This window comes from Podarcis erhardii, assembly GCF_964252035.2.
Source record: "Podarcis erhardii genome assembly, chromosome: 3".
Lineage (NCBI taxonomy): Eukaryota > Metazoa > Chordata > Lepidosauria > Squamata > Lacertidae > Podarcis > Podarcis erhardii.
The window spans coordinates 118223570-118247657 of NC_138507.1; the positions used below are offsets into that span (position 1 = coordinate 118223570).

General features: G+C 42.9%; 1 protein-coding gene and 2 long non-coding RNA genes across 3 annotated transcripts; 2 read left to right on the plus strand and 1 right to left on the minus strand.

Moving 5' to 3' along the window:
* Positions 1–5713: 5713 nt before the first annotated feature.
* On the plus strand, positions 5714–12470 carry LOC309337547. Its single transcript, XR_014154407.1, has 2 exons — positions 5714–5956; positions 12021–12470. It is a non-coding gene; the product is annotated as an uncharacterized lncRNA (long non-coding RNA).
* A 1925-nt stretch (positions 12471–14395) lies between these two features.
* Positions 14396–14985, minus strand: LOC309338318. Its single transcript, XR_014154870.1, has 2 exons — positions 14780–14985; positions 14396–14530 (listed from the first exon to the last, which is right to left on the minus strand). It is a non-coding gene; the product is annotated as an uncharacterized lncRNA (long non-coding RNA).
* Positions 14986–18057: 3072 nt separating this feature from the next.
* LOC309338693 (beta-defensin 1-like) lies at positions 18058–21389 on the plus strand. The gene is made up of 3 exons (XM_081856001.1): positions 18058–18183; positions 19814–19904; positions 21133–21389. The coding sequence occupies exons 1-3, from the start codon at positions 18064–18066 to the stop codon at positions 21276–21278; spliced, it is 357 nt and encodes a 118-aa protein (XP_081712127.1). The 5' UTR covers positions 18058–18063; the 3' UTR covers positions 21279–21389.
* The last annotated feature ends 2699 nt before the right edge of the window (positions 21390–24088 follow it).

The window sequence follows — 24088 nt, forward strand, 5'->3', positions numbered from 1 at the left end:
CATAGCCGATTTAACCATTTTGTCTTGTGTATTCCATTTCAACAGCAAGTTATACATTCTTGAAAGTACCTTAGCCTTAGGTTCTAACAGCTCTGTTTCCAACTTCGATTTCTCCACCTGGAACCCTAACTTTTTGTCATTTTTAAACACTTCTTTAATCTGAGCGTAATGTAACCAGTCTCGCACTTTATCCTTCATTTTCTCCAAACTCTGCAATTTCCAATTATTTCCATCTTTTTCTAATATTTCCCAATATTTTGGCCAGTCGGCTTCCATATTGGTTCTTTTTCGGGCCTTAAATCATTTAATGTGTCAACAAGAATAGAAGTTATTAAAGTAGCAGTTGTTGTACAATGGGATCATTATTATGACCGGAATGTAATTGAAATTCATAAGAGTTTGGAACACAGAAATAAAGAAAATCATCAGCCATCAATTCTAGCACACGGGGGGGGGGCACTTTATCTAAATTATATAATTCGGTATTTGAACGATTGGAATTAGTAATTGTATTATAAATTGGTATTGTTATAATGAGGCTATTATTGGATTGTAACTGAAAACTTTGGTTTGGACTCAGTCTGACCCTTATGTTTCCCTTTCCTTTATGGTTTTGACTTTTAAAATGAGGCTGCATTTTAAATTGCATTTTAACCTATATTTAAATTTTTTTTTCTTATTATGTTTTTACTGAAATTTTATTGATGTTAGCTGCCCTGGCCGGGGAGGGCGGGGTATAAATTTTTTTTTTTTATTATTATTATTATTATTATTATTATTATTATTATTATTATTAAAAATAAATTGTCTAGCATCCTTTTCCCTCACAACCAGATGCCTCTGGAGAAGCCCAGAGACAGGGCGGTAAGACAATAGCTGCCCCTGGATCGCTCAGTCAGTTAGAGCTTGATAATGCTAAGGTTCTGAGTTCGATCCCCGTCTGGGACAGCTGCCATATTCCTGCATTTCAGGGGGTTGGGCTAGATGAGCCTTACGGTCCCTTCCAATTCTATGATTTCTCACTGCCGCTGCCTAGCAAACGGCACTGAACTTACATTCATAAAGACATAAGACTTGGCTGGATCGTGCCAATGGCCAATCTAGTCCAGCATCCTCTTCTGACAGTGGCTGTGCAAAATCCGCAAGGCGCATCCAAGCAAAAGAGCCCTCTCCCCTCCAGCAAATGGTGTTCAGAAACATTGATGCCTCTAACCGTGGAAGCAGAGCTCAACCATAATAGTTGGTAAACCCCAAAAGGTAAAGGGACCCCTGACCATTAGGTCCAGTCATGGCCGACTCTGGGGTTGCAGCGCTCATCTCGCTTCATTGGCCGAGGGAGCCAGCGTACAGCTTCCGGGTCATGTGGCCAGCATGACTAAGCAGTGCATGGAAACACCATTTTCCTTCCCGCCGGAGCGGTACCTATTTATCTACTTGCACTTTGACGTGTTTTCGAACTGATAGATTGGCAGGAGCATGAACCGAGCAACAGGAGCTCACCCCGCCGCGGGGATGTGAACCGCCGACCTTCTGATCGGCAAGTCCTAGGCTCTGCGGTTTAACCCACAGCGCCACCCGTGTCCCTTAGTAGCCCTCTAGTCCTCTTTAAAAGCCATCCATCACTGCCTCCTGTGGCAGGGAGTTCCATAGTTTAACGATGCACAGCATGAAGAAGCAAAGTGCTTTGAGTGGTGCATACGCGGGCCTGGGAAATTATATTCTCTGTGTCAGTACCACTGAAGGTCAAATTATTATTATTATTATTATTCAATTAGATTTGTATACTGCTCTTCATCCATAGATTTCAGGGCAGTTCACAACATAAAATTGTAATAGATGGAGTGGAATAGATGGAAGTATATGTTTGTATGTCTTACCTGAAGGAGCGTCTCCACCCTCATCGTTCTGCCCGGACGCTGAGGTCCAGCGCCGAGGGCCTTCTCCCTCATTGCGAGAAGCAAAGCTACAGGGAACCAGGCAGAGGGCCTTCTCGGTAGTGGCACCCGCCCTGTGGAACGCCCTTCCAGGAGATGTCAAAGTGATAAACAACTACAGTGGTGCCTCGCAAGACGAAATTATTTCGTTCCGCGAGTCTCTTCGTCTTGCGGTTTTTTCGTCTTGCGAAGCATGGCTATTAGCGGCTTAGCGCTATTAGCGGCTTAGCGGCTATTAGCGGCTTAGAAAAAGGGGGGAGGGGAAAAACTCGCAAGAACTCGCAAGACATTTCGTCTTGCGAAGCAAGCCCATAGGGAAATTCGTCTTGCGAAGCACCTCAAAAAACGGAAAACTCTTTCGTCTAGCGAGTTTTTCATCTTGCGAGGCATTCGTCTTGCGGGGCACCACTGTACCTGACATTCAGAAGACATCTTAAGGCAGCCCTGTTCAGGGAAGTTTTTAACATGTGATATTTTACTGTAATTTTGGTTTCTATGGAAGCTGCCCAGAGTGGCTGGGGAGGCCCAGCCAGATGGGCTGTAGCACCCTGCTTGTGGTTAACGCTTAGCTGGAATGAAATATTCAACGCAGCAATAGAGAAATTAAAATAGTGATTTATTTGTCAGACAAATAAATGAGAGGCACAGTGGTATATGGTTACCAAGCTCTGGCCTGGCCTCCTGCCATTCTGGCCAGCACTTATATTTCCTTAATCCAGCCCCCTTGCTCCTCCTGTGGCTGCCTCTGTCCAATCAGCCTGGTTGAAATTCCTATTGGCTGTTTGCTAGAACCAATCACAAAAGATACACCCATTTCCTTTCGCCCTTTTATGGGACACAAAGAGCTATATATTCTTATATCTATAAATGACAAATAAGTAGTAATATATCTTACACTTGTCTCAACAAGGAATCTTAATTACCAGCTCACCTCTTGCCCTTCTTGCCCTATTGCCTTCCAAAACAGATGGTTAATCTTAACTTTTTATCTTCAAGGATCTTGAGTTCACATCATCATTGAAAGATCTCCTTCATTTGGAGGTCTCTAAACAAAAGGCCTGACAACCATATATCTAATGATGTTTCCTGCTTGGCAGGGGGGCTGGGCTGGTGGCTGACTTAATTTCAGGATAGTTACAACTCTTACAACTATATGAAATAAGAATCTAGCATTTCTTAAATCCTTTGCATAATTACATTTAAGCCAATATATTTAATACATAAATAACCTTTTAAAAGGAAAAGAAATCTTCTCAAAGTAAAAAAGGAAGAAACAGTTTCCAGCCTCAAAATAAAAATAGAAAGAAGCCTCTTCTTCTCCAGCCAAGCCAGTTGCCTTTTTCACTGCTCTTGACCTTTCAACCTTAGGAAAATATGGCTCAAGTTTAATGGGAGGCACATGGTGTTATTTTACTATTTACCCACTCTTAATTTTGACCACTCTTACAGCTTAATTGTACTCTGTAACATGCAAGGTCAGTGTCCTGCTCTCAGCCTGTAATTCCCTTTTTACGACTTTGAGAATTGTTTTCTGCTATAAATCAGGGGGCCCCCTTGTCTAGGAGGAAAAACATTTTGCCAAGGTTCTTTAGGCAGCTGGTCTTCTGCCTGGCATGAAACATTTGAAAATCTTTAAGCTCATTTTAAAATACAAGCCCTGATCAAACATATAAGCTTTGATAAAAATGCAGGCTTATGATTAGATGCCTCAGGGCGGGGTATAAATAATAAATTGTGATGATGACGATGATGATGATGATGATGATTAAGGCAATGTTCCGTCAATAGAGAAATGCTTATCTCAGGAATGCTGGGAAAAAGTAAAATAGAAAGAAAAGATTGGTATAAAATTATGATCTTAGCTGGTATGCTAGTTATTGTATCAGGATAGAAAGAAAAGGATAAATGGACAAAGGAAAAATGAAATGACTATGTTTTTGAATATATACAATCTGATATATTTGAACAGGTAATGATGGAAAATACATGGAAAAACAAATATCAAAAGATTTTGAATAAATGGACAAGTTTTAGGAACTGGATAGCCCAGGGGGAAGCCAACCCAAGCATCCAAATTAGAATGAATAATCTGTGCACATGGTTAAAGATTTGAAGAGAGAACAATTTTTGGGGGGAGGGGTTAAAGAGGAGGGACAAAGGGGGAGGAAATTAAGATAAATGAGTAGGGACAAAAGTATATACTGTTATGCATAACGAATAGGAGGAGGCTTTTGATGCATGTTAGTCTTAGATTTTCGACTGAATGATTTTTCTGTAAGTTATTCGATGACCATGGATGAAAGTGTGATTATTTAAAGTTAATTAATTAATTAATTGAGGCAATGTTTCCCAGCATGGCACCCATGGGTGCAACAACACCCAAGGAACTCTCTCCCATGGCACCTGTGTGGCTCTCTACTCCCCCCCACCACCACCATACCACTGCTGCTGGCAGTGGAGGTGGTTGAAATCTTTGGGGTATCTTCTCAAGATGTCCCAATTTAAAAAATAAATAAATAATGAAATGAACATTTAATAATAATAATAATAATAATAATTTATAGCCCACCCATCTGGATGAGTTTCCCCAGCCACTCTGCGCAGCTCCCAATCAAGTGTTATAAGCAGTACAGCATTAAATATTAAAAACTTCCCTGAACAGGGCTGCCTTCAGATGATGATAGAAGATAGGATAGCTGCTTATTTCCTTCACATCTGAAGGGAGGGCGTTCCACAGGGCGGGTGCCACCACCGAGAAGGCCCTCTGTCTGGTTCCCTGTAACCTCACTTCTTGCAATGAGGGAACCGCCAGAAGGCCCTTGGCGCTGGATCTCAGTGTCCGGGCAGAACAGTGGGGGTGGAGACGCTCCTTCAGGTATACAGGGAGCCAGTGTGGTGTAGTGGTTAAGAGCGGTAGTCTCCTAATCTGGGGAACCGGGTTCGCGTCTCCGCTCCTCCACATGCAGCTGCTGGGTGACCTTGGGCCAGTCACACTTCTGTGAAGTCTCTCAGCCCCACTCACCTCACAGAGTGTTTGTTGTGGGGGAGGAAGGGAAAAGGAGAATGTTAGCCGCTTTGAGACTCCTTAAAGGGAGTGAAAGGCGGGATATCAAATCCAAACTCTTCTTCTTCTTCTTCTTCTACAGGACCAAGGCCATTAGAGCTTTAAAGGTCAGCAGCAACACTTTGAATTGCGCTCGGAAACGTACTGGGAGGCAATGCAGATCTCTCAGGATCGGTGTTATGTGGTCTTGGCGGCCACTCCCAGTCTAGCTGCCACATTCTGGATTATTTGCAGTTTCCGGGTCACCTTCAAAGGTAGCCCCACGTAGAGGACATTGCAGTAGTCCAAGCGGGAGATAACCAGAGCATGCACCACTCCGGCAAGACAGTCCTCAGGCAGGTAGGGTCTCAGCCTGCGTACCAGGAAGAGCTGGTAGACAGCCGCCCTGGACACAGAATTGACCTGCACCTCCATGGACAGCTGTGAGTCCAGAATGACTCCCAGGCTGCTCACCTGGTCCTTCAGGGGCACGGTTACCCCATTCAGGACCAGGGAGTCCCCCACACCCGCCCACCCCCTGTCCCCCATAAACAGTACTTCTGTCTTGTCAGGATTCAACCTCAATCTGTTACATTTATTCAAATCAGCGAGTACCTGGAGATGGCTTGTGTGGTCAACAAGCGGCTGATTCGAAGTGAACCATCCTTGGAGAAGAAAACAATGGAACATTCCAGATCTCTCACACGACCTGCTTCAGCCAATAGGGACACAGGACTTTAATTCTTGGGTTCACTGGCGTGTTGGCTCCTTTCCGCCGGGAGAACAATGGACTTTGTAGGTTATGTCTGCTGATTATTATTTCACCCACCGCTACTCTCGTCTTGTTGGCCAAGCTGTTGACCTCATCTATGTTTATACATTTGTTCCAGTTCCTTGGAGATCACAGGTGACCCTCTAGCCATGAGGTTCCGTAATCTGTTGATCATTGCCATTTTGGGTGCCTTTCTAGTCTCTTTAGGTAAGAGGAACAAGCTGGGTTGCTTATCACATGGGATCCCTTGATGGCCAGACCATGTTTGGTGGGTTCCATGCCCTTCCCTCTGAAAATAATAATGGGGAGGGGGATTCTCAGCAGCTCACCCAAAGGAGACATCCATGCAACTCTCTTTTTTTTAAAAAAAGATATTTATTAAGATTTTACAGAAAAGAAAACACATAACGACAACAAAAATGAAGAAAAACGAACATCAAAAATACACATAAAAAAGAAAAATACAAAAGAATAAATTTACACCAATCTAAAAAGAAAAAGAAAATCTCCAACTTTTAAATTCATACTTAATTAACCTTCTTTCTTGACTTCCTCACGCCTCCCTTTTTTGTGTTCCTCTTTACCCAATCAAATACAGCAAATCCTTACCCTCTTTCAAAACTCATTTCTAGTTATTAGAATCATTCTATTATGTCTCCGATCTTTCCTCCTTATATTTTAAACACCTTTTGACATAATATAGCTTTAGTCTTTCACCCTTTTTCTATTACATTTTTGCATACTTTTCAAACTATGTCACTAATGCCATATTGTTATCATTTCCAACATCATTTTAACATTCATAAACTTTACAGTGTTTCTGCAGATAGTCTTTGAACTTCTTCCAGTCCTCTTCCACCGATTCTTCTCCCAGGTCTCGGATTCTGCCAGTCATTTCTGCCATCTCCATATAGTCTATTACTTGCATCAGCCATTCTTCCAAGGTGGGCAAACCTTGTGTCTTCCAATGTTTTGCGATAAGTATTCTTGCTGCTGTTGTTGCATACATAAAAAATGTTATGTCTTTCTTTGGCACCAATTGGCCGACTATGCCCAGGAGAAAGGCCTCTGGTTTCTTAAGGAAGGTATATTTAAATACCTTTTTCAGTTCATTATATATCATCTCCCAGAAAGCCTTAATCTTTGGGCACGTCCACCAAAGGTGAAAGAATGTACCCTCAGTTTCTTTACATTTCCAACATTTGTTATCAGGCAGGTGATAGATTTTAGCAAGCTTGACTGGGGTCATGTACCACCTATAAATCATTTTCATAATATTCTCTCTTAGGGCATTACATGCCGTAAATTTCATACCGGTGGTCCACAACTTTTCCCAGTCCGCAAACATAATGTTATGACCAATGTCCTGTGCCCATTTAATCATAGCTGATTTAACTGTTTCATCCTGTGTATTCCATTTTAACAGCAAGTTATACATTCTTGATAGAATCTTAGTTTTAGGTTCTAACAGTTCTGTTTCCAATTTCGATTTTTCCACCCGGAAGCCTATTTTTTTATCCAAATTATAGGCCTCTCTTATTTGATAATAATGAAGCCAATCTCGCACTTTATCTTTTAATTTCTCAAAACTCTGCAGTTTCAATTTGTCTCCTTCTTGTTCTAATATCTCCCAATATTTCGGCCATTTGGCCTCCATATTGAGTCTTTTCAGAGCCTTAGCTTCCATGGGTGACAACCACCTTGGGGTCTTATTTTCCAGTAAATCTTTGTATCTTATCCAGACATTAAATAATGCTTTTCTGACAATATGGTGTTTGAAAGTTTTATGTGCTTTAACCTTGTCGTACCACAAATATGCATGTCATCCAAAGGCATTGTTAAAACCTTCCAAATCCAAAATGTCAGTGTTCTCAAGAAGCAGCCAGTCTTTCAACCAGCAGAATGCTGCTGATTCATAATAAAGTTTAAAGTCTGGCAGGGCAAACCCCCCTCTTTCCTTCGCATCAGTTAATATTTTAAATTTTATTCTGGGCTTTTTGCCCTGCCAGACAAATCTAGAGATATCTCTCTGCCACTTCTTGAAACAATCCATCTTGTCCACAATCTGCAAAGTTTGAAACAAAAATAACATTTTTGGCAATACATTCATCTTTATAACTGCAATTCGACCCAACAAGGAAAGCTTCAATTTAGACCATATTTCTAAATCTTTTTTAACTTCTGACCAACATTTCTCGTAATTATCCTTAAATAGATTCAAGTTTTTAGCTGTCATGTTGATCCCCAAATATTTCACTTCCTTAACTAGGGTCAAACCAGTCTCATTTTGAAACCTTTCTTTTTCAATCTGTGTTAAATTTTTCTCTAAAACCTTAGTTTTTGACTTGTTCAATTTAAATCCTGCCACATGACCAAATTCTTGAATCAGTTCTAATACCCTTTTTGTACTAGATTCTGGCTCCTGTAATGTCAAAACTAAGTCATCTGCAAAAGCCTTCAATTTATATTGTTTAGCTCCGACCTGAATTCCTTTAATCAGACGGTCCCTTCTAATCATATTCAGCAACACCTCCAGGACCGAAATAAATAATAATGGAGAGATAGGGCAACCCTGTCGTGTTCCTTTTTCTATCTTAAATTCTTCAGTCACCACGTTGTTAACTATCAGTTTAGCTTTTTGTTCTGAATAAATTGCACTTATACCATTTTCAAACCCTTGTCCCACCCCCATTCCCTTAAGATTTTTCTTCATAAAATTCCAAGAAATATTATCAAAGGCCTTCTCCGCATCAATAAAAATTAAGGCTGCTTTTGTGTTAATATTCACTTGTAGTATCTCCAAAATATCAATTATATTCCTTGTATTGTCAGACAAGTGTCTACCTGGGAGAAAGCCTGCCTGATCCTTATGAATCTCTTCAACTAATACTTTTTTTAATCTGTTAGCTAAAATGTCAGCAAAAATTTTATAATCCACATTTAAGAGGGATATGGGACGGTAGTTCTTGAATTGTGTCTTTTCAGACTCAGATTTCGGTATAAGTGTAATAAAAGCTTCTTTCCACGACTCTGGCGCCTTCTTCCCCTCCATGATTTCGTTACAAACCTCCTTTAGTGGTTGAATTAAATAGTCTTTCAAAGTTCTATAATACTTGGAGGTTAGCCCGTCCAGCCCTGGAGACTTGCCCAGTTGCATATTCTGAATGGCACCTTCAATCTCCTGTTCTGTAATTGTATGATTCAGCATTATCTTGTTTTCTTGAGATATTTTTTGTAGTCCATTAGATCTTAAAAATTGGTCTATATCAGTCTCTTTCTGTGGCCCTTGTGTATAAAGTTGTTTAAAGTATCTCTGGAAACACCTTCTAATCTCCACTGGATTCTGAATATCTTTCCCTTCTATCTCGAGATTTGTGATAGTATTTAACTTCTGTCTTTTTTTCAACTGCCAAGCTAGCAGTTTCCCACATTTGTTAGCCGATTCAAATGTCTTTTGCCTCATCTGTTTAATTTTCCATTCTACTTCTTGATTTATCAATTTCATGTATTGTACTTGATATAACTTAATTTCTCTCAGAATCTCCTGTGAATTTGGTTTCGACCTTAATTTCTTCTCTCCTTCTTTTATTTTTTCCAAAATTTTATCTTTTTTTTCATTTTGAGTTCTCTTTTATATTGCATTCTGTTGAATTAGAAACCCTCTCATGACCACTTTACTTGCGTCCCAGATTAATCTTTTTTCCACCGTAGTTCTCAAGTTTACTTCAAAATAGTCTCTCAATGTCTTTTGGGCCTTCTTGATAATCTCTTGGTCCCTTAATAAGGTGTCATTCATCTTCCATCTAAAGGAACCGGTTGGTGTTAGTTTCATTTCCATCTTTACTGCGTTATGGTCAGAGCAAGTTCTTGGGCAGATTTCCACCTTTTTTTATCTTAGGTGCCAGTGCTCTAGTTGTCCATATTTGGTCAATTCTAGTCCATGTCAATTTGGCTTCAGAAAAGAATGTACCTTCTCTTTCTAGGGGATTTTTGGTTCTCCATATGTCAATTAAATCCATATTGTCAGTCAATTCAAAAAAAGTTTTTGGTAGTCTGCCTTCTTTAGTTACAGTCTGTTTCTGTGCCTTGTCCATGTTCATAGATACCACTCCATTCATATCTCCCATCATAATGATGTTATTATAGTCCAAATAGTCCAGCATTGTCTCATGCAACTTCTTGTAAAACTCTGCTTTCCCATCATTGGGTGCATAAATTCCTAAAATCAAAATTTTTTCTCCTTGGGCTTGGATTTCAATTGCCAGGATTCTTCCTTGCTCATCTTTAAAAAGAAATTTTGGTGATAGGCTTTCTTTTGCATAGATGACCACTCCTCTCTTTTTAACCTTGTCCGATGCAATAAACTCTTGGCCCAGTCTTTTGTTAATCATGCAACTCTCATGCTCCACATAATGCTTCCATGTGCCCTGTTTCTTGAGCATTCGTCCAGCCTACTTGTGGGAAGCCAGGCGACACCAGCTATTTCATGAGCATTCATTCTGATTTACTTGCAAGGAGGTTAGAAGGGCCTGCATCAAAAACCTGTGTTATCCCCACAGTGGTACCTTGGTTCTCAAACTTAATCCATTCCGGAAGTCCGTTCCAAAACCAAGGCATGCTTTTGCATAGAAAGTAATGCAATACTGATTAATCCATTCCAGGCTTTTAAAAACGCCTAAAACAGCAATTTGACATGGATTTTACTATCTAACAAGACCACTGATCCATAAAATGAAAGCAGTAAACAATTTACTGCAGTCACTCAATCAATCAATCAGTAGCTGAACTGGGTTCCACACAATCACAAAAACAAAACAAAAAAGCGGCAAAAACAAAAATGCAAAATAAATAGTAAAAACAGACAGACCTCAGCATAACACACAAAATGGAGTACATTCGGCTTCCGAAAAACGTTCGCAAACTGGAACACTTACTTCCAGGTTTGCAGTGTTTGGGTTCCAAAGTTTGAGAACCAAAGGCGTTTGAGAACCAAGGTACCACTGTACCTCCAAGCACATTTTCACTTCACTTTCCTTATCAAAAAAAGCCTGATCTTTCAGGAGAGGGGTTTCCCAACACAACAGGGCCATCTTAACCACAGGCGCTTCGGGCTGGTTTGTTGCCCTGGGCTCCTTTGACGTGCTTTTGAACTGCTAGGTTGGCAGGAGGTGGGACTGAGCAACAATGTCAAACAGATCAACCAAAGGCCTGGTTAAAAAGGAACGTTTTTGCCTGGTGCCTAAAGATATATAATGAAGATGCCAGCACAATTCAAAGTGTTGGTGCTGACCTTTAAAGCCCTAAACGGCCTTGGTCCAGTGTATCTGAAGGAGCGTCTCCTCCCCCATCGTTCTGCCCAGACACTGAGGTCCAGCTCCAAGGGCCTTCTGGCGGTTCCCTCACTGCAAGAGGCCAAGTTACAGGGAACCAGGCAGAGGGTCTTCTCGGTAGTGGCGCCCGCCCTGTGGAACGCCCTCCCATCAGATGTCAAAGCGATAAACAACTACCTGACATTCAGAAGACATCTGAAGGCAGCCCTGTTCAGGGAAGTTTTTAATATGTGACATTTTAGTGTATTTTTCAGCTTTGTTGGAAGCCGCCCAGAGTGGCTGGGGAAACCCAGGCAGATGGGCGGGGTACAAATAATAAATTATTATTATTATTATTATTATTATTATTATTATTATTATTATTATTATTATTAGGACTTCCCTGGGATAGCATTCCACATACGGGGAGCAACCACAGAGAAGGCCCTGTTCTTGTGTTGCCACCCTCTGAATCTCTTGAGGAGAAGGCACACGAAGGAGGGTCTCAGGTGATGATCTCAGGGTCCGGGTAGGTTCATATGGGAAGAGGTGGTCCTTGAGGTATTGCGGTCCTGAGCCGTTTAAGGTTCACTAGTCAGACCCATAGCCTGATCCAAGGTGGGTAGCAACAGGAACACTACCATGGAGATATCTCTGGTGAATGTTCAAGAAATGGGTCCCCCAATGCAGGTTTTGGTTAAAGGTGTGTTCTGGGTCTGAACGGTTGAAGATACCCAGTCTGCAATGGCCAGCCATCATTTCAGATGGGGGTCTTTCTGAACCCTACCTGGAGATGTCCCCTGCTCTGACATGAAAAGCAGGTGTTCTGCCACTATGATACAGACCCCCCCCCCGTCTTAACTGCAAATGTATCCCGCCCCCCAGATCATTGTCACCCCACCCTTCCCCTTGTCTTATAATGGAGCGCGAGTGATCACGAATCATCATTTTCCTTTGCTAAGGAGCCGGTTTGAACTTATTCGCCAGGCGCTGCCGGCGGAGAGCAGGAAAATGTCGAGGCAATCGCTGCTTATACAATGAAATCGAGATCAGCACGTGCTACCACACGAAAATAAAATGTTGCCGGGAGAAGGATTGAGAGGCGCCAGCACCGAGACTGTTACGGATGACCTGAGAACCTGGGCGAGAGTGTTCCGAGAGAACCCACATCTCTGAGTCTGCATGCTGTTTTTAGGAAAGCGGTTTCTCCCAGCTCAACAATTCCACTGTGAAACTGAGAGGAAATCAGGACCGCTATGTGCATTTACGTATCCTCTGCCATTGTCTTTCTTTCCTCTTCTTCCTTTTAAAGCACTCGCAGCCTTTCCAACCCCTGCTGTCAAACTGTAGCACCAATCGCAAAAACAAATCATAGATTTATACAATAAATACATGATTCTTTTTTATAATAATTTTTAAAAATGAGACCTGTGTTGTTATAGGTGGCCAAGAATTCTGTGCAGGCACCTGGCTAGGCTGACTCAGAACGTTGTTCTGGACTCCCCACTTCTCTGAGGACAAAGACATTTCAGAGTCAGCAAGACTTAGCCCAGTTTGGCTTGCTTTGGAAAGAAAGGTCACTGGAAATTTGAGCTCTTTTCTTGCAGTCCTTGGGTTTTACAGCATGGTTGCATCTTATGCGGGGGTTCAGCTCTGAGAATTCCACATATGCACAAAAGTCACATATACCCAAATCCTTGGAGCCACACCCATGGTCAGTGGGGGAGAGAGAGACAGAGAGAATCCCTAGGACAGTGGAGCCTAAGTTTTTGAGCGTCTTGGAAGCCAAATGATTTGGAACCCAAACGCCAAAAACCCAGAAGTAATTGCTTCCATATTTGAATGCACATCAGAAGTCAATCAGCTTCCGGGCATAGCTGTCAACTTTTCCCTTTTCTTGCAAGGAATCCTATTCAGAATAAGGGAATTTCCCTTTAAAAAGGCAAACGTTGACAGCTATGCTTCCGGGGCACATTACTCTGTTTTTTTCTTTTTTAAAAAATATAATTTTTATTAACAGGCCAATCAAATCACATTATTTCCAAATCACATTAGTTCCAAATTATACAGCCAAATTTTTAAATTTTTGTTGGGGGTACCCGAAAAGGTGTCCAAACATCACTTATCTTGCTGCTTTAATTAGACAATTCTATCCAGTTCTGTCCAGATAGTCTCTTTATTACTTTCCTCATCTTCTTGTTATCATATATTCCTTTCTTTGCGATCTCTGATAATCTTCACAAGCAGGTTGGAAACAAACATCCTCTGTGTGGGTTTTACACTCTCCAAAAATCATATCACATAAGGACAGCCGCCATTTCCACACCTCCGTAAAGAGACTTTCCCTCGGTCTGCCCATTGATTTTCCCAGGCTTGCCAGACATATCTCAGAGGGCTCTGCCAAGGTCTTGATCACATCCCTATAAGCCATTACTCTGTTTTTTTTTCCAATGGATTTTGCCAACCGCCTATTGGTCCTCGGTTTTCAAACGTTCCAGAAGTCGAATGGTCTTCTGGAACAGAGTACGTTCGAAAACCAAGGTTCCACTGTATCATAGCTGTCAACTTTCAGATTTGAAAATAAGGGATCAGCAGCCTCGAAAATAAGGCATCAGCAGCCTCACCTGTCCCGGGGAGAGTCTACGGGATATCTAACAATCCAGGATAGCAGCGGGAAACAGTGCTGGAATAAGGGAATTTCCCGCAAAAAAGGGAAGGTTGACAGCTATGCACTGTATCCCTAAAGCCAGAGTGTTGAGCAGACCTTGTCCCCTAAGCAAGGAGGAGATCTTAAAACCTCTTTAGGCACTAGATAACTCAAGTGGATAAGGTGCAAACAGAGATTTTTATGCTCTCTGCCTTGCTTGGGCATTAAGGTACACGCAACTCACCAGCTCTGGAAAGCTAGCGATGCTTATGCAAGATCTCACAGTCAGTAGGAAGAAGGTTTGGTGCCTCAAAGGCTCTGTGCATTGAATTCTAAAGCTCAACTGAAGAAAGCACTTCTTCAAGCAGTGCATAGGGGTTTTTGTTTTGGTTTTTTGGGTTTTTTCCACTGTCTGGAAAGCAACATTTTTGCACCTTTTTGTTACTTTGTTACTTTAAGTAATCAAAACGTTTCACAACAAAAGAAAGAGTCAGGTGGCAACTTGCTATTTTAGATCCATAGTGCACAGTCGGATATGACATCAGAACATGAAGAAATGCCATCTAAGGCCAGACTAGAAAATAAGTTCATTGTTCTCACCGGAGCAGAGAGGGCTAGTAATACAGTGGAACCTCAGGTTATGAACTTAAATCATTCCAGAGGTCGGGTATTTTTGGGAGGGTCCCCCCCCCCAAACCACCGTTTTATTCGTCCAGAGTAAAATACATCAGATAGTGAGCATTCCACTTTCAGCCCATAATCCAGAGCCATTAACAAGTTGGTTTTCACCAGACATTCTGGCCCAAAGTCACAGAATTAGGAATTCTAAATACATTCATACCTCGGGTTGAATACGCTTCAAGTTGAGCATGTTCGAGTTGCGCTCCGCAGCAACCGGGAAGTAATGGAGCGCGTTACTTCCGGGTTTCGCTGCTTGCACATACAGATGCTCAAAATGACATCACATGCATGCGCAGAAGTGGCGAAAGCGACGTGCGCATGCGCAGACTAATTACGTTTACCTCTAGATGCAAACGGGGCTCTTGAACAGATCCCATTCGTATCTAGAGGTACCACTGTAGAGCTAATCTCTCTCTGCTAAAGCGACAAGGTGTGTATCAATCTCTGCTTCTGTAACGATGCTGAATTTAGGATTATCAAGTGTGATAACTCCTACTTCTATTTCAGAAGGTTTGAAGTCAATGGACAAAACAGTAGAGAGGCAGGTTATTGCTGTCTCCATGGTCTCTTCAAATGTCCAGTCCAATTTTTTCCTCCCTTTTTTTGGGGGGGGGGAGGTCCCTTCTTAACCCTTCTTAACCTGAGGTGTGCTTTTGCTAATGGGGCCTCCCACTGTCTCCCTGCCGCTGCCATGCGATTTCCGTTCTCATCCTGGGGCAAAGTTCTCAACCCGAGGTACTACTTCCGGGTTAGCGGAGTTTGTAACCTGAAGTGTTTGTAACCCAAAGCGTTTGTAACCCAAGGTACCACTGTAGTGCATAGGCTGGAAGATGCAGGACAGGTAGAAGAAAGTACTTCTTCCACGCAGCACATAGTTCAACTATGGAACTCCCTGCCACAGGAGAGAGTGATGGCCACCAACTTGGATGGCTTTAAAAAGAAGATTCATGGAGGGGGAGCAATGCTTCTGAATACCAGTTGTTGGGAACCACAGGAGAAAAAGAATGACCTTGTGCTTGGATTTCCTTGCTGGTCTCCCACAGACATCTGAGAACCAGATGAGCCATTGGCCTGATTTAGCAGGCTCTTATGTTCCAACACATTCTTATGTTCTTGTTGTTTAGTCGTTTAGTCGTGTCCGACTCTTCGTGACCCCCTGGACCAGAGAACGCCAGGCACTCCTGTCTTCCACTGCCTCCCGCAGTTTGGTCAATCTCATGCTGGTAGCTTCGAGAACACTATCCAACCATCTCATTCTCTGTTGTCCCTTCTCCTTGTGCCTTCCATCTTTCCCAACATCAGGGTCTTTTCTCTTCTCATGAAGAGGCCAAAGTACTGGAGCCTCAGCTTTAGGATCTGTCCTTCCAGTGAGCACTCAGGGCTGATTTCCTTCAGAATGGATAGGTTCCATCCATGTTCTTGCACATTTGGAAATCTCATAAACTGCCGTGGGTACCACAGAGTACCCAGTTCACAGAAGGAAACTGGCAACACTCAGAATGCCAACTGCCTCCAGCAAGCAAAATACTTATACCCCCTCCAAAAAAAGAAAACAAAGCCCACACACAGAGAGACACAAAATGCCAGCAAACGAACAAAACAGGTAATATCAATAAGCAAACCTTAAAAAGCAAATAACATTGTCTTACTGCACTGAAACATGAATAGGGAAGCTTGTGGTGGTGTGAAATGATCTCATAGGAGGTTAAGGGGTGATATGATAGCCATGTTCAAATATATAAAAGGATGTCACATAGAGGAGGGAGAAAAGTTGTTTTCTGCTGCTCCAGAGAAGCGGACACGGAGCAATGGATCCAAACTACAAGAAAGAAGATTCCACCTAAACATTAGGAAGAACTTGCTGACAGTAAGAGCTGTTCGACAGTGGAATTTGCTGCCAAGGAGTGTGGTGGAGTCTCCTTCTTTGGAGGTCTTTAAGCAGAGGCTTGACAACCATATGTCAGGAGTGCTTTGATGGTGTTTCCTGCTTGGCAGGGGGTTGGACTCGATGGCCCTTGTGGTCTCTTCCAACTCTATAATTCTATGATTCTATGATTCTATGATTCATATGTTTGGGAGGCAGTGATATCCCAGCCATAGATATCATGGTTGATATTGGACTGAGTAAATATTATGTGAAGGCACCTACGTTCTTCTAGAGAAGGCATGGCCAAACATGGCCCTCCAGCTGTTTTGGGACTACCATTCCCATCATCCCTGACCATTGGTCCTGTTAGCTAGGGATGATGGGAGTTGTAGTCCAGAAACAGCTGGAGGGCCAAGTTTGGCCATGCCTGTTCTAGAGCAAGTACAGTACTTTTGATTTTACATTAGACTACCAAATCCAGCAGCCATAGGTGCTTTAAAAATAAGGCACATGTGCTGATACTCTCACATTCAGGGGCATGAGTCATGTTGCCCAATTTTAATTTACTGAGATGTACACCTGTTAGAAGTGTGCATTGGCTCTGTTTGAAATCCAAACTGGGATGCTTCACAGCGTTTTTATATTTGCCTGAGTTGGGTGGCAATGTTAACAAGGCACATTGCATCAGAGGAGCACTCTCACTCCCCAAAAGCCTTGTGTTGCTCTGTTGACTCAGTCACAGATGCACAAAAAATCCTGCAGACTCCTTTGTGTTGTTAAAAGAGAAACCAAGCTGACACATTTTAATGGACGTGTTTAGCTTTTAAACAGAAGGAATTGTTTTACCAGTTTCTTCAGTCACGGTGCTCTGGGGAAGGTAGAATACTGAGGAAAATTATTTGTTTCACAAGCTTGCCTATTGCTATTTTTGCAAGTTCTGCCTCTCCAGAGCAGGGTGCTTAGAAGAGTGGATCAGAAGAATCAGGGTACCTCCCACCCTTTAAAAAACATTCCAAGTCACAACAAGCAGAGCAACTACTTTAATTGTTTTAATTTTATGCTGGGGGTGGGCTTCTTGTTCTTTTTCAGTTTGCATTTGTGCTGGGTTTTAGTTCTAGAGAACTTACAATGTTTAGAGCACAGTGTCGTCACTCATCATTCCTTCCTTCTGTGGCTGTGAAAAGTTGCTTTTAATTCTTGGTTTTGTAATATCTTTAACTTTCTCCCTACCCCAAGAGCAACCTTAAATAGACTCCTGGCGCTATAACCTATTTGTCTTCAGTCTGAAGGTTTCTTTACGAGGAAATGTCATCCCAGCAATTTTCTGATTGATTTCCCATAAGAAACTCAGAGAGGTTAAGTGATTCCTGTTTTTCCATCCCAATTCTGTAAAGACTGTCTTCCTTCTGAAATTTGTCAGGATTCATGTCCTCAGACCATGGCAGCAAATTCCATCCATTCTCACCAAATACAAATACAAAATAAAAAGAGATGCCTGAAAATTCTATCCACTTCTGTCAAAAAGTCCCCCATAATAGTAAATGGCGGCAAACAGAGCTTTGTTTTTAACAGACCCAAAACATGAGTTGAAGCAGATAGACAACAGAGCGACTTGGAAGAAATTATGCTGTTTCCCAAAGTGACAGATACAAACCAAATTGATTTTTTTTAAAAAAAAAACTAAAGACCCATTGAAAAGTCAGGTCTCCTTTTCAGCCAATTGGAAAGGAGTCACATACATATGCAACCTGATTGGCTAATATAACTCTAGAATGAAGCGGTCTTGAAACAAGAGGCTGCTAGACAAACAATGGACTTTCCTTGCCAGCCTATGGGGAAAGAGAATTTCATTCTCTTATGTCATACTAGGTGTTCCAAGCATGAGATGGTTAGAACCGCAGTGGGAGCAAAGCACCACAGGGCGTCGAGGGTAAGAACTGTCTGATGGCTGTTTTGCTGTCTGGTAGTTAATAGTATTTGCGATAGAACCTGTGTGTTGAAATGTAGAAATGATCTGTGTGGGTCTTCCCCCAACACTGGCCCATTCATCAACCATAAAAACTAGAGAGGGCCAAAGCTTTGGGTTGTGTTGCCTGTTCTTGAGGGTGTGTTAAGTGGCATTAACAAATTACAGTTACTCTAGTCATTGGCTTTCCATGATGATCCCTGAACAAGAACCAGTAATTACGTTGTGGATTTTGGAAGAACTGCACCCCAGGGTGTGTGTTTTCCCCTTTTATCTGTGGAGACAGACAAAATAACAACCAGACCAACACCACCGGTGGTCAGAGGCAGTTTTAGGGTAGTGCAAAGGGTTCAGCCGCACTGAGGGCCATAGGGGGTGCCACAACAATGGAGAATGGAGCACTGCTGGAATTTGACAGCCCAGTGTCTGCCACTGCTGATGGTCCTTGGTTATCTTTCTGTAAAACTCTCGATGAACGAAGAATGTATTGGATTTATTCGCTCTTCTTTTATACTGTTGTTTTCATGGTTGCTTCTGCTGTTATTAAAATTTCTTAACCACCTGAGTGGCAGGCCTTGGGTTCTCACATTTCAGTGGTGCCCTGTGTAACACCAAAATTTGCCTCCCACTCGCCTCTCACCTTCCATTCTACATCATAATTGTGGCACACCCAAGCCTCTGCGCCCAATGCGACCGACCTGGTCACATTCCTCTAAATCCGGCTATGCCCGGCCTTTACCATAAGGTCCCATTGTGGGTCACCGCAATGCAAAAAAAGAAAACATGAAAATCAGTTAAACCAGTTTACAATCAAAAGAATAAGGTGCATCCAGTTTATAGCTATAAAGCATGGTGTAAATAATATCTAGCTACATTGGATGTGGCTTTGAATTCTCAGAAAGTTTGCAGCAATTTAGACTTGCATATTGGAGTAGCAAACCAAAATAGTCATAAAATAAGATATCCCATTATAGAAACCTTTGGGCTTCTGCTTTCACCAGCAATTTGAAGTGTATAAGACAGGGAGGAGAAGGAGCTGTTTTTAAACAATGAGGATGGATAAATGTCTTCTGAAGGTGACATCTGCCCTCTAAGGCACACCACCTCTGCAAGAGTGCTCTGAAACCCTGCTGAAAGTTATGCATTGCTTTCCAAACCAAAGCCACTAGATGCTTTTCGACAGAGCTAAACCCGTATCCTATCATAGTGAACATATATCTCTGTCCACCACTGATGGATTTGGATTGTTCATTAGAGACAGAGGTTGACTGGATGTGGGGAGAGAGGGAGAAAGGAATGGAAAGGGGGGAGAAAGGGCACAATCCACCCCCAAAAAAGGTTCCATTTCTTTCCCTACATATATGCTTAACTTTCTCCTGTTGCGATTTCTGGATTTATAAGAGGGTGCTTGATATTGACTGGGAAAAGGCAGGTGATGGAGAGAGGAAGATTCATCTGGCATTTATTTGACACTACCTAGTTATTTATTTACTGACCCCCTTCCCGTTTTGCATAGTTGCTACGGCTAGCGGTTCATTTTATGGCACAGAAAAGGTTTACCACTGTCCCTTCTCCTTTTATTTCACCTTCCTAGTTACCCTGGAGAGTGACCCAGCCTGACCCAGCCATGAGGAGTTTCCACCTCCTGGTTGCCCTAATCCTTGCAGTGCTCCTGGTGAGCCCAGGTAAGGTGCACAGAAATGGAAGTCACTAGCAAAACGCTTCTCTAGCTTATAGGTTTCCTAGGGTAGACTTGGAAACCACAATTTAATGCAACAGGCTACAGGTAATAAGTGCTTTCAGATATGAAGCTTTGATTTCAAATTCCAAAACAGAATGGGTTGCATTGTTCATGAGGCTTAATAAATCTATGCAGCAGGGAGTCCTTCCTTAGATTGGCACTTCAGGGTTCATGATCCTGGCATGGTCCTGGCAAATATTGGTGGAGAAATCTATCAAGATTCTCTTTTACACTTGCTTGCTCAAACTTAAGAGTGATGGGTTAAGGACTAGCTATTCTGTGTGGTCCCTGCACCTCCTTCCTTTGATCAACTGCCTTCCTGGTACAGCAAATTAGGCAGAGGTGCTTGATCCTTCCAGATTCTTAGATTTGAGCCTAGCAACAACACCTGTATTGCAAGAGAGTAAGTGGAGAGGAGACATCTCTGCAAATCATTCTTGGGTACAGTCATGAATGCACCTGATACACCTGACTGTGTGTTGTTGTTTTTTCTGATTCGGTAAATGGCATATGGAGTTTTTATTACTTATCTGCTTATTTGATTTCTTACCCTTTGCCCTAAGGTCCCAGGGTGAGTTAAAGCAACAGTACATACACATAAAACCGTTCCGCCTGGGATGGTTTGGCATATATCATCATTGTAACAAGAACAATACGAATTTGGCAAAAGCAGTGGGTCACACGAAAAGAGAAGCCATGACTGCCAAAGAAGAAAGCAATGCATGGTCATCCCAGGGCGAAAGAGAGGCAGTGTGGGCTAGCAGTTAGAGTGTCAGGCTAAGACCTGGGAAACCTGGGTTCAAATCTCTACTCACAAGGCAATCTTGAGCCAGTCACAGAAGATGGTAGAAGACCTCTTTGAGGAGGGTCCCACTCTTCTGAGCATAGCTGTCAACTTTTCCCTTTTCTTGCGAGGAATCCTATTCGGAATAAGGGAATTTCCCATTAAAGAAAGGGAAATGTTGACAGCTATGCTTCTGAGGGTGGCAAAACTAGCAAAAAAAAAGCCCCATCTGTGGATTTTAACAGTTGAGAAGGTCAGTGGGTCTCCCGTTGATAGAAGCAATCTGTCTCCAAAAGCCAGATGTTGAGGATGAATAACAAGGCCTAGCCTGCCTGACCCAGCAAGGCTGTCTTCAAGACGTTATGTTCTCTGCTTCCTTCTTACGCAGGAAATGGGGAGCGTGAGCCCCGGTATGTGAGCCACTGCCTCCGGCGAGGAGGGATCTGTCGGTACGATGACTGCAGTGAGGGCGAGGAGCAGATCGGGACCTGCTACCACCACACCATGATTTGTTGCCGGGATGAAGTGGTTTAGTAGGGAGAGGCAAAATGAAGATAACCCCCCAAAGGAGAGAGTGTTCCTCTGTTCCTCTGTTCCCTTTTTCCATTTATGAATTAACCTTGCCAAACGTTACACACACACCCTCCTAATAAAAATGTATTTTTCCCTCTCTTGCATTTCTGTCTGCTACACTTCGACAGTGGCTGGCGCTTCAATCCCCCTTGTTTCTAAAATGTTCAAGGACCAGCAGTGAGCTGGCTGCTTGAGAAGTAGAAAAAACAACCACCTTGGAATAAACCTTTCTACCACCCCTATCCCCAAAATCATAAAAAAAATTGTGTTTTGGAGATGGCCGGTGAGTTTGTTGTTGCTTGCTTTTTGGTTTGTTAACCAACAATATTGCATATGTTATGAGAAGAAAGAAGGCAAAAAAATAAATATATGAAGCCATAAAGAGTCACAGCCTAGGAGGACAAAAGTACAAGAATTAAGCACAGCTCCAAAGGAATAATAAAGTATTAGTTCAATCAAGGATTCCCTTTACAAACAAGGAAGATTTATATAACGATTCTCCACCTGTGAGTCCCAGCATCATTGAGAATAAAACTTCTATATTGTCTTAAATGAGCCAGACATTTATATATACAGTACTGGTGGTGCTTGTATATAAGTGACCACATGCCTCAAAATCTGTATAATATTTTTTAAATGCCATATATTCAAAAAATGGTCACTCGAGCTCTGCCCTTTAGATACTTTTGGTTTGTGAGGTACCTTTTCAAGAAGGGCAAGCTATTATTCATCACCTGATCTTCCGCTACAGTTCCCAGCACAGTTTCAGCATTGCAATGCAATAATAAGAATAAGAATAAGAATAAGAATAAGAATAAGAATAAGAATAGGAATAAGAATTGTACCCCACCCATCTGGGCGGCTTCCAACAAAGATGAAAAATACATTAAAATGTCACACATTAAAAACTTCCCTGAACAGGGCTGCCTTCACATGTCTTCTAAATGTCAGGTAGTTCTTTATCTCTTTGACATCAGATGGGAGGGCGTTCCACAGGGCGGGTGCCACCACCGAGAAGGCCCTCTGCCTGGTTCCCTGTAGCTTTGCTTCTCACAATGAGGGAACCGCCAGAAGGCCCTTGGCACCAGACCTCAGCGTCCAGGCAGAACGATGGGGGTAGAGACGCTCCTTCAGGTTTACTGGGCCGAGGCCGTTTAGAGCTTTAAAGGTTGGCAATGGTGTCAGAGATAACGATCTCTGAGCTTGATCGATGGAGCCGTGTACTCAGACAGCTTTACGATCCCAATCAGTCATTTGCAGCGTCCGGCACGCTTCCTTCTAGCTGCGCACCAAAGTCTGCTGTCTCTTTGGTCACGGCTTAGCAGAGTAGCACACAGCGGTGTAAAACAGTCTTTTTCTCCCTTGCTCCATGCAAGCATACACAGACAGATCCGTCTATTTACAGCTTTTATTCAAACATTTGTCCATCACTGCTTGCAGCCATGTTAAAACATGTCCGTCTCTCTCAAGACACACAGAGAGAACAACAACAGTACAGTCTCCTCCCAGACTCCTCCCAGCTTCTACAGCTGACGTCAGAAAGCTGACGCACAGCTCAGAACACTTAACCAGTTAAGTTTTGAACTCCCACACACCCCCTTGCGTTGCTTTCTGACAAAACCTGTGTAACATCTTCAGCAACACCTTGTGAGATCAATCCCTTCCCCAATGCCTTGCGCCCTACCTTGGCGTACCTGTTTGGCATCTGTGGAATCACCTCACAACTCTCAGAATCGCACTGTGCGAAACTTACCCACGTACCTGTGGCCTGGTACCTCTCAGGTGGAATACCCTTGGTTGTGCGACTGGATCGCCTAGGCACAAACTCTGGTGTTTCCTCTGGCTCACTGTCACCAGCAGGTGTGTCCTCTGCATCACGGGATTCCCCCTCTGACTTAAAGCGTCTTCGAATCCTTTCCATTACACTTACAGGAGAACTAGGCTCACTCTTGGGCTGTCCTTTCCTAACAACTTGTGGAGACGCCCCACCCTGCTCCTGACCCTGGTCAGTGACCTGGTCGTCATCAGCAGACTCAGCCTCTTCTTCCTCCTCACCAGAACTGTCCTCTGGATCAGAGAGACATTCTGAAAGAACATCACGCTGTGCAGAAATCTTTGGCCTTTCATCCTGCTCAAAGAATTCAGCGTGTTTACTGATCAGCACCTTACTCTGATCACCTGACGGATAAGCAAATCTCCATGCACGAGCGTCTGGCTCATACCCACAGAAGATCATTTTCTGGACTTTGGCTCCATCTGGCCCTTGCAAAGCCTTAGGCACAGGGACAACCGCAGGAGATCCAAACTTGCGCAGAAAATGAACCTGAGGTTTGCGGCCATTCAACAACGAGTACGGTGTGTCACCTACCAGTGAGTTGTAGACACGATTCCAGGTGAACGACACACATCGGATTCCCTCCAGCCAAAACTTTGGAGGTAACCTGGCGTCTTTCAGCATCACCTGTCCAGCCTTAACCAGAGCTTCACTTCTCAGCTCTGCCACCCCCCTCTTACTGGGTGAAGTAACTGTGTGACGTATCCCTCTTCTGTGAAAGAACTGCTGCAAAGCAGAACCAGTGTACCTAGCATTTCTGTCACTAATGATCGCTTGAACCCTGGTGGAGAATCTCTGTTCCACCCCCTCAATCCAGCTCTTGATCAGCTGTGCTGCATCCTCCCTGGATTTGAGGCCGTGGGTCCAGGTGCTCTGCGAAAAATCATCCAAAAAAGTTAGCAGAAACCTGGCCCCTCCCAGACTTGGTTCCTTGACA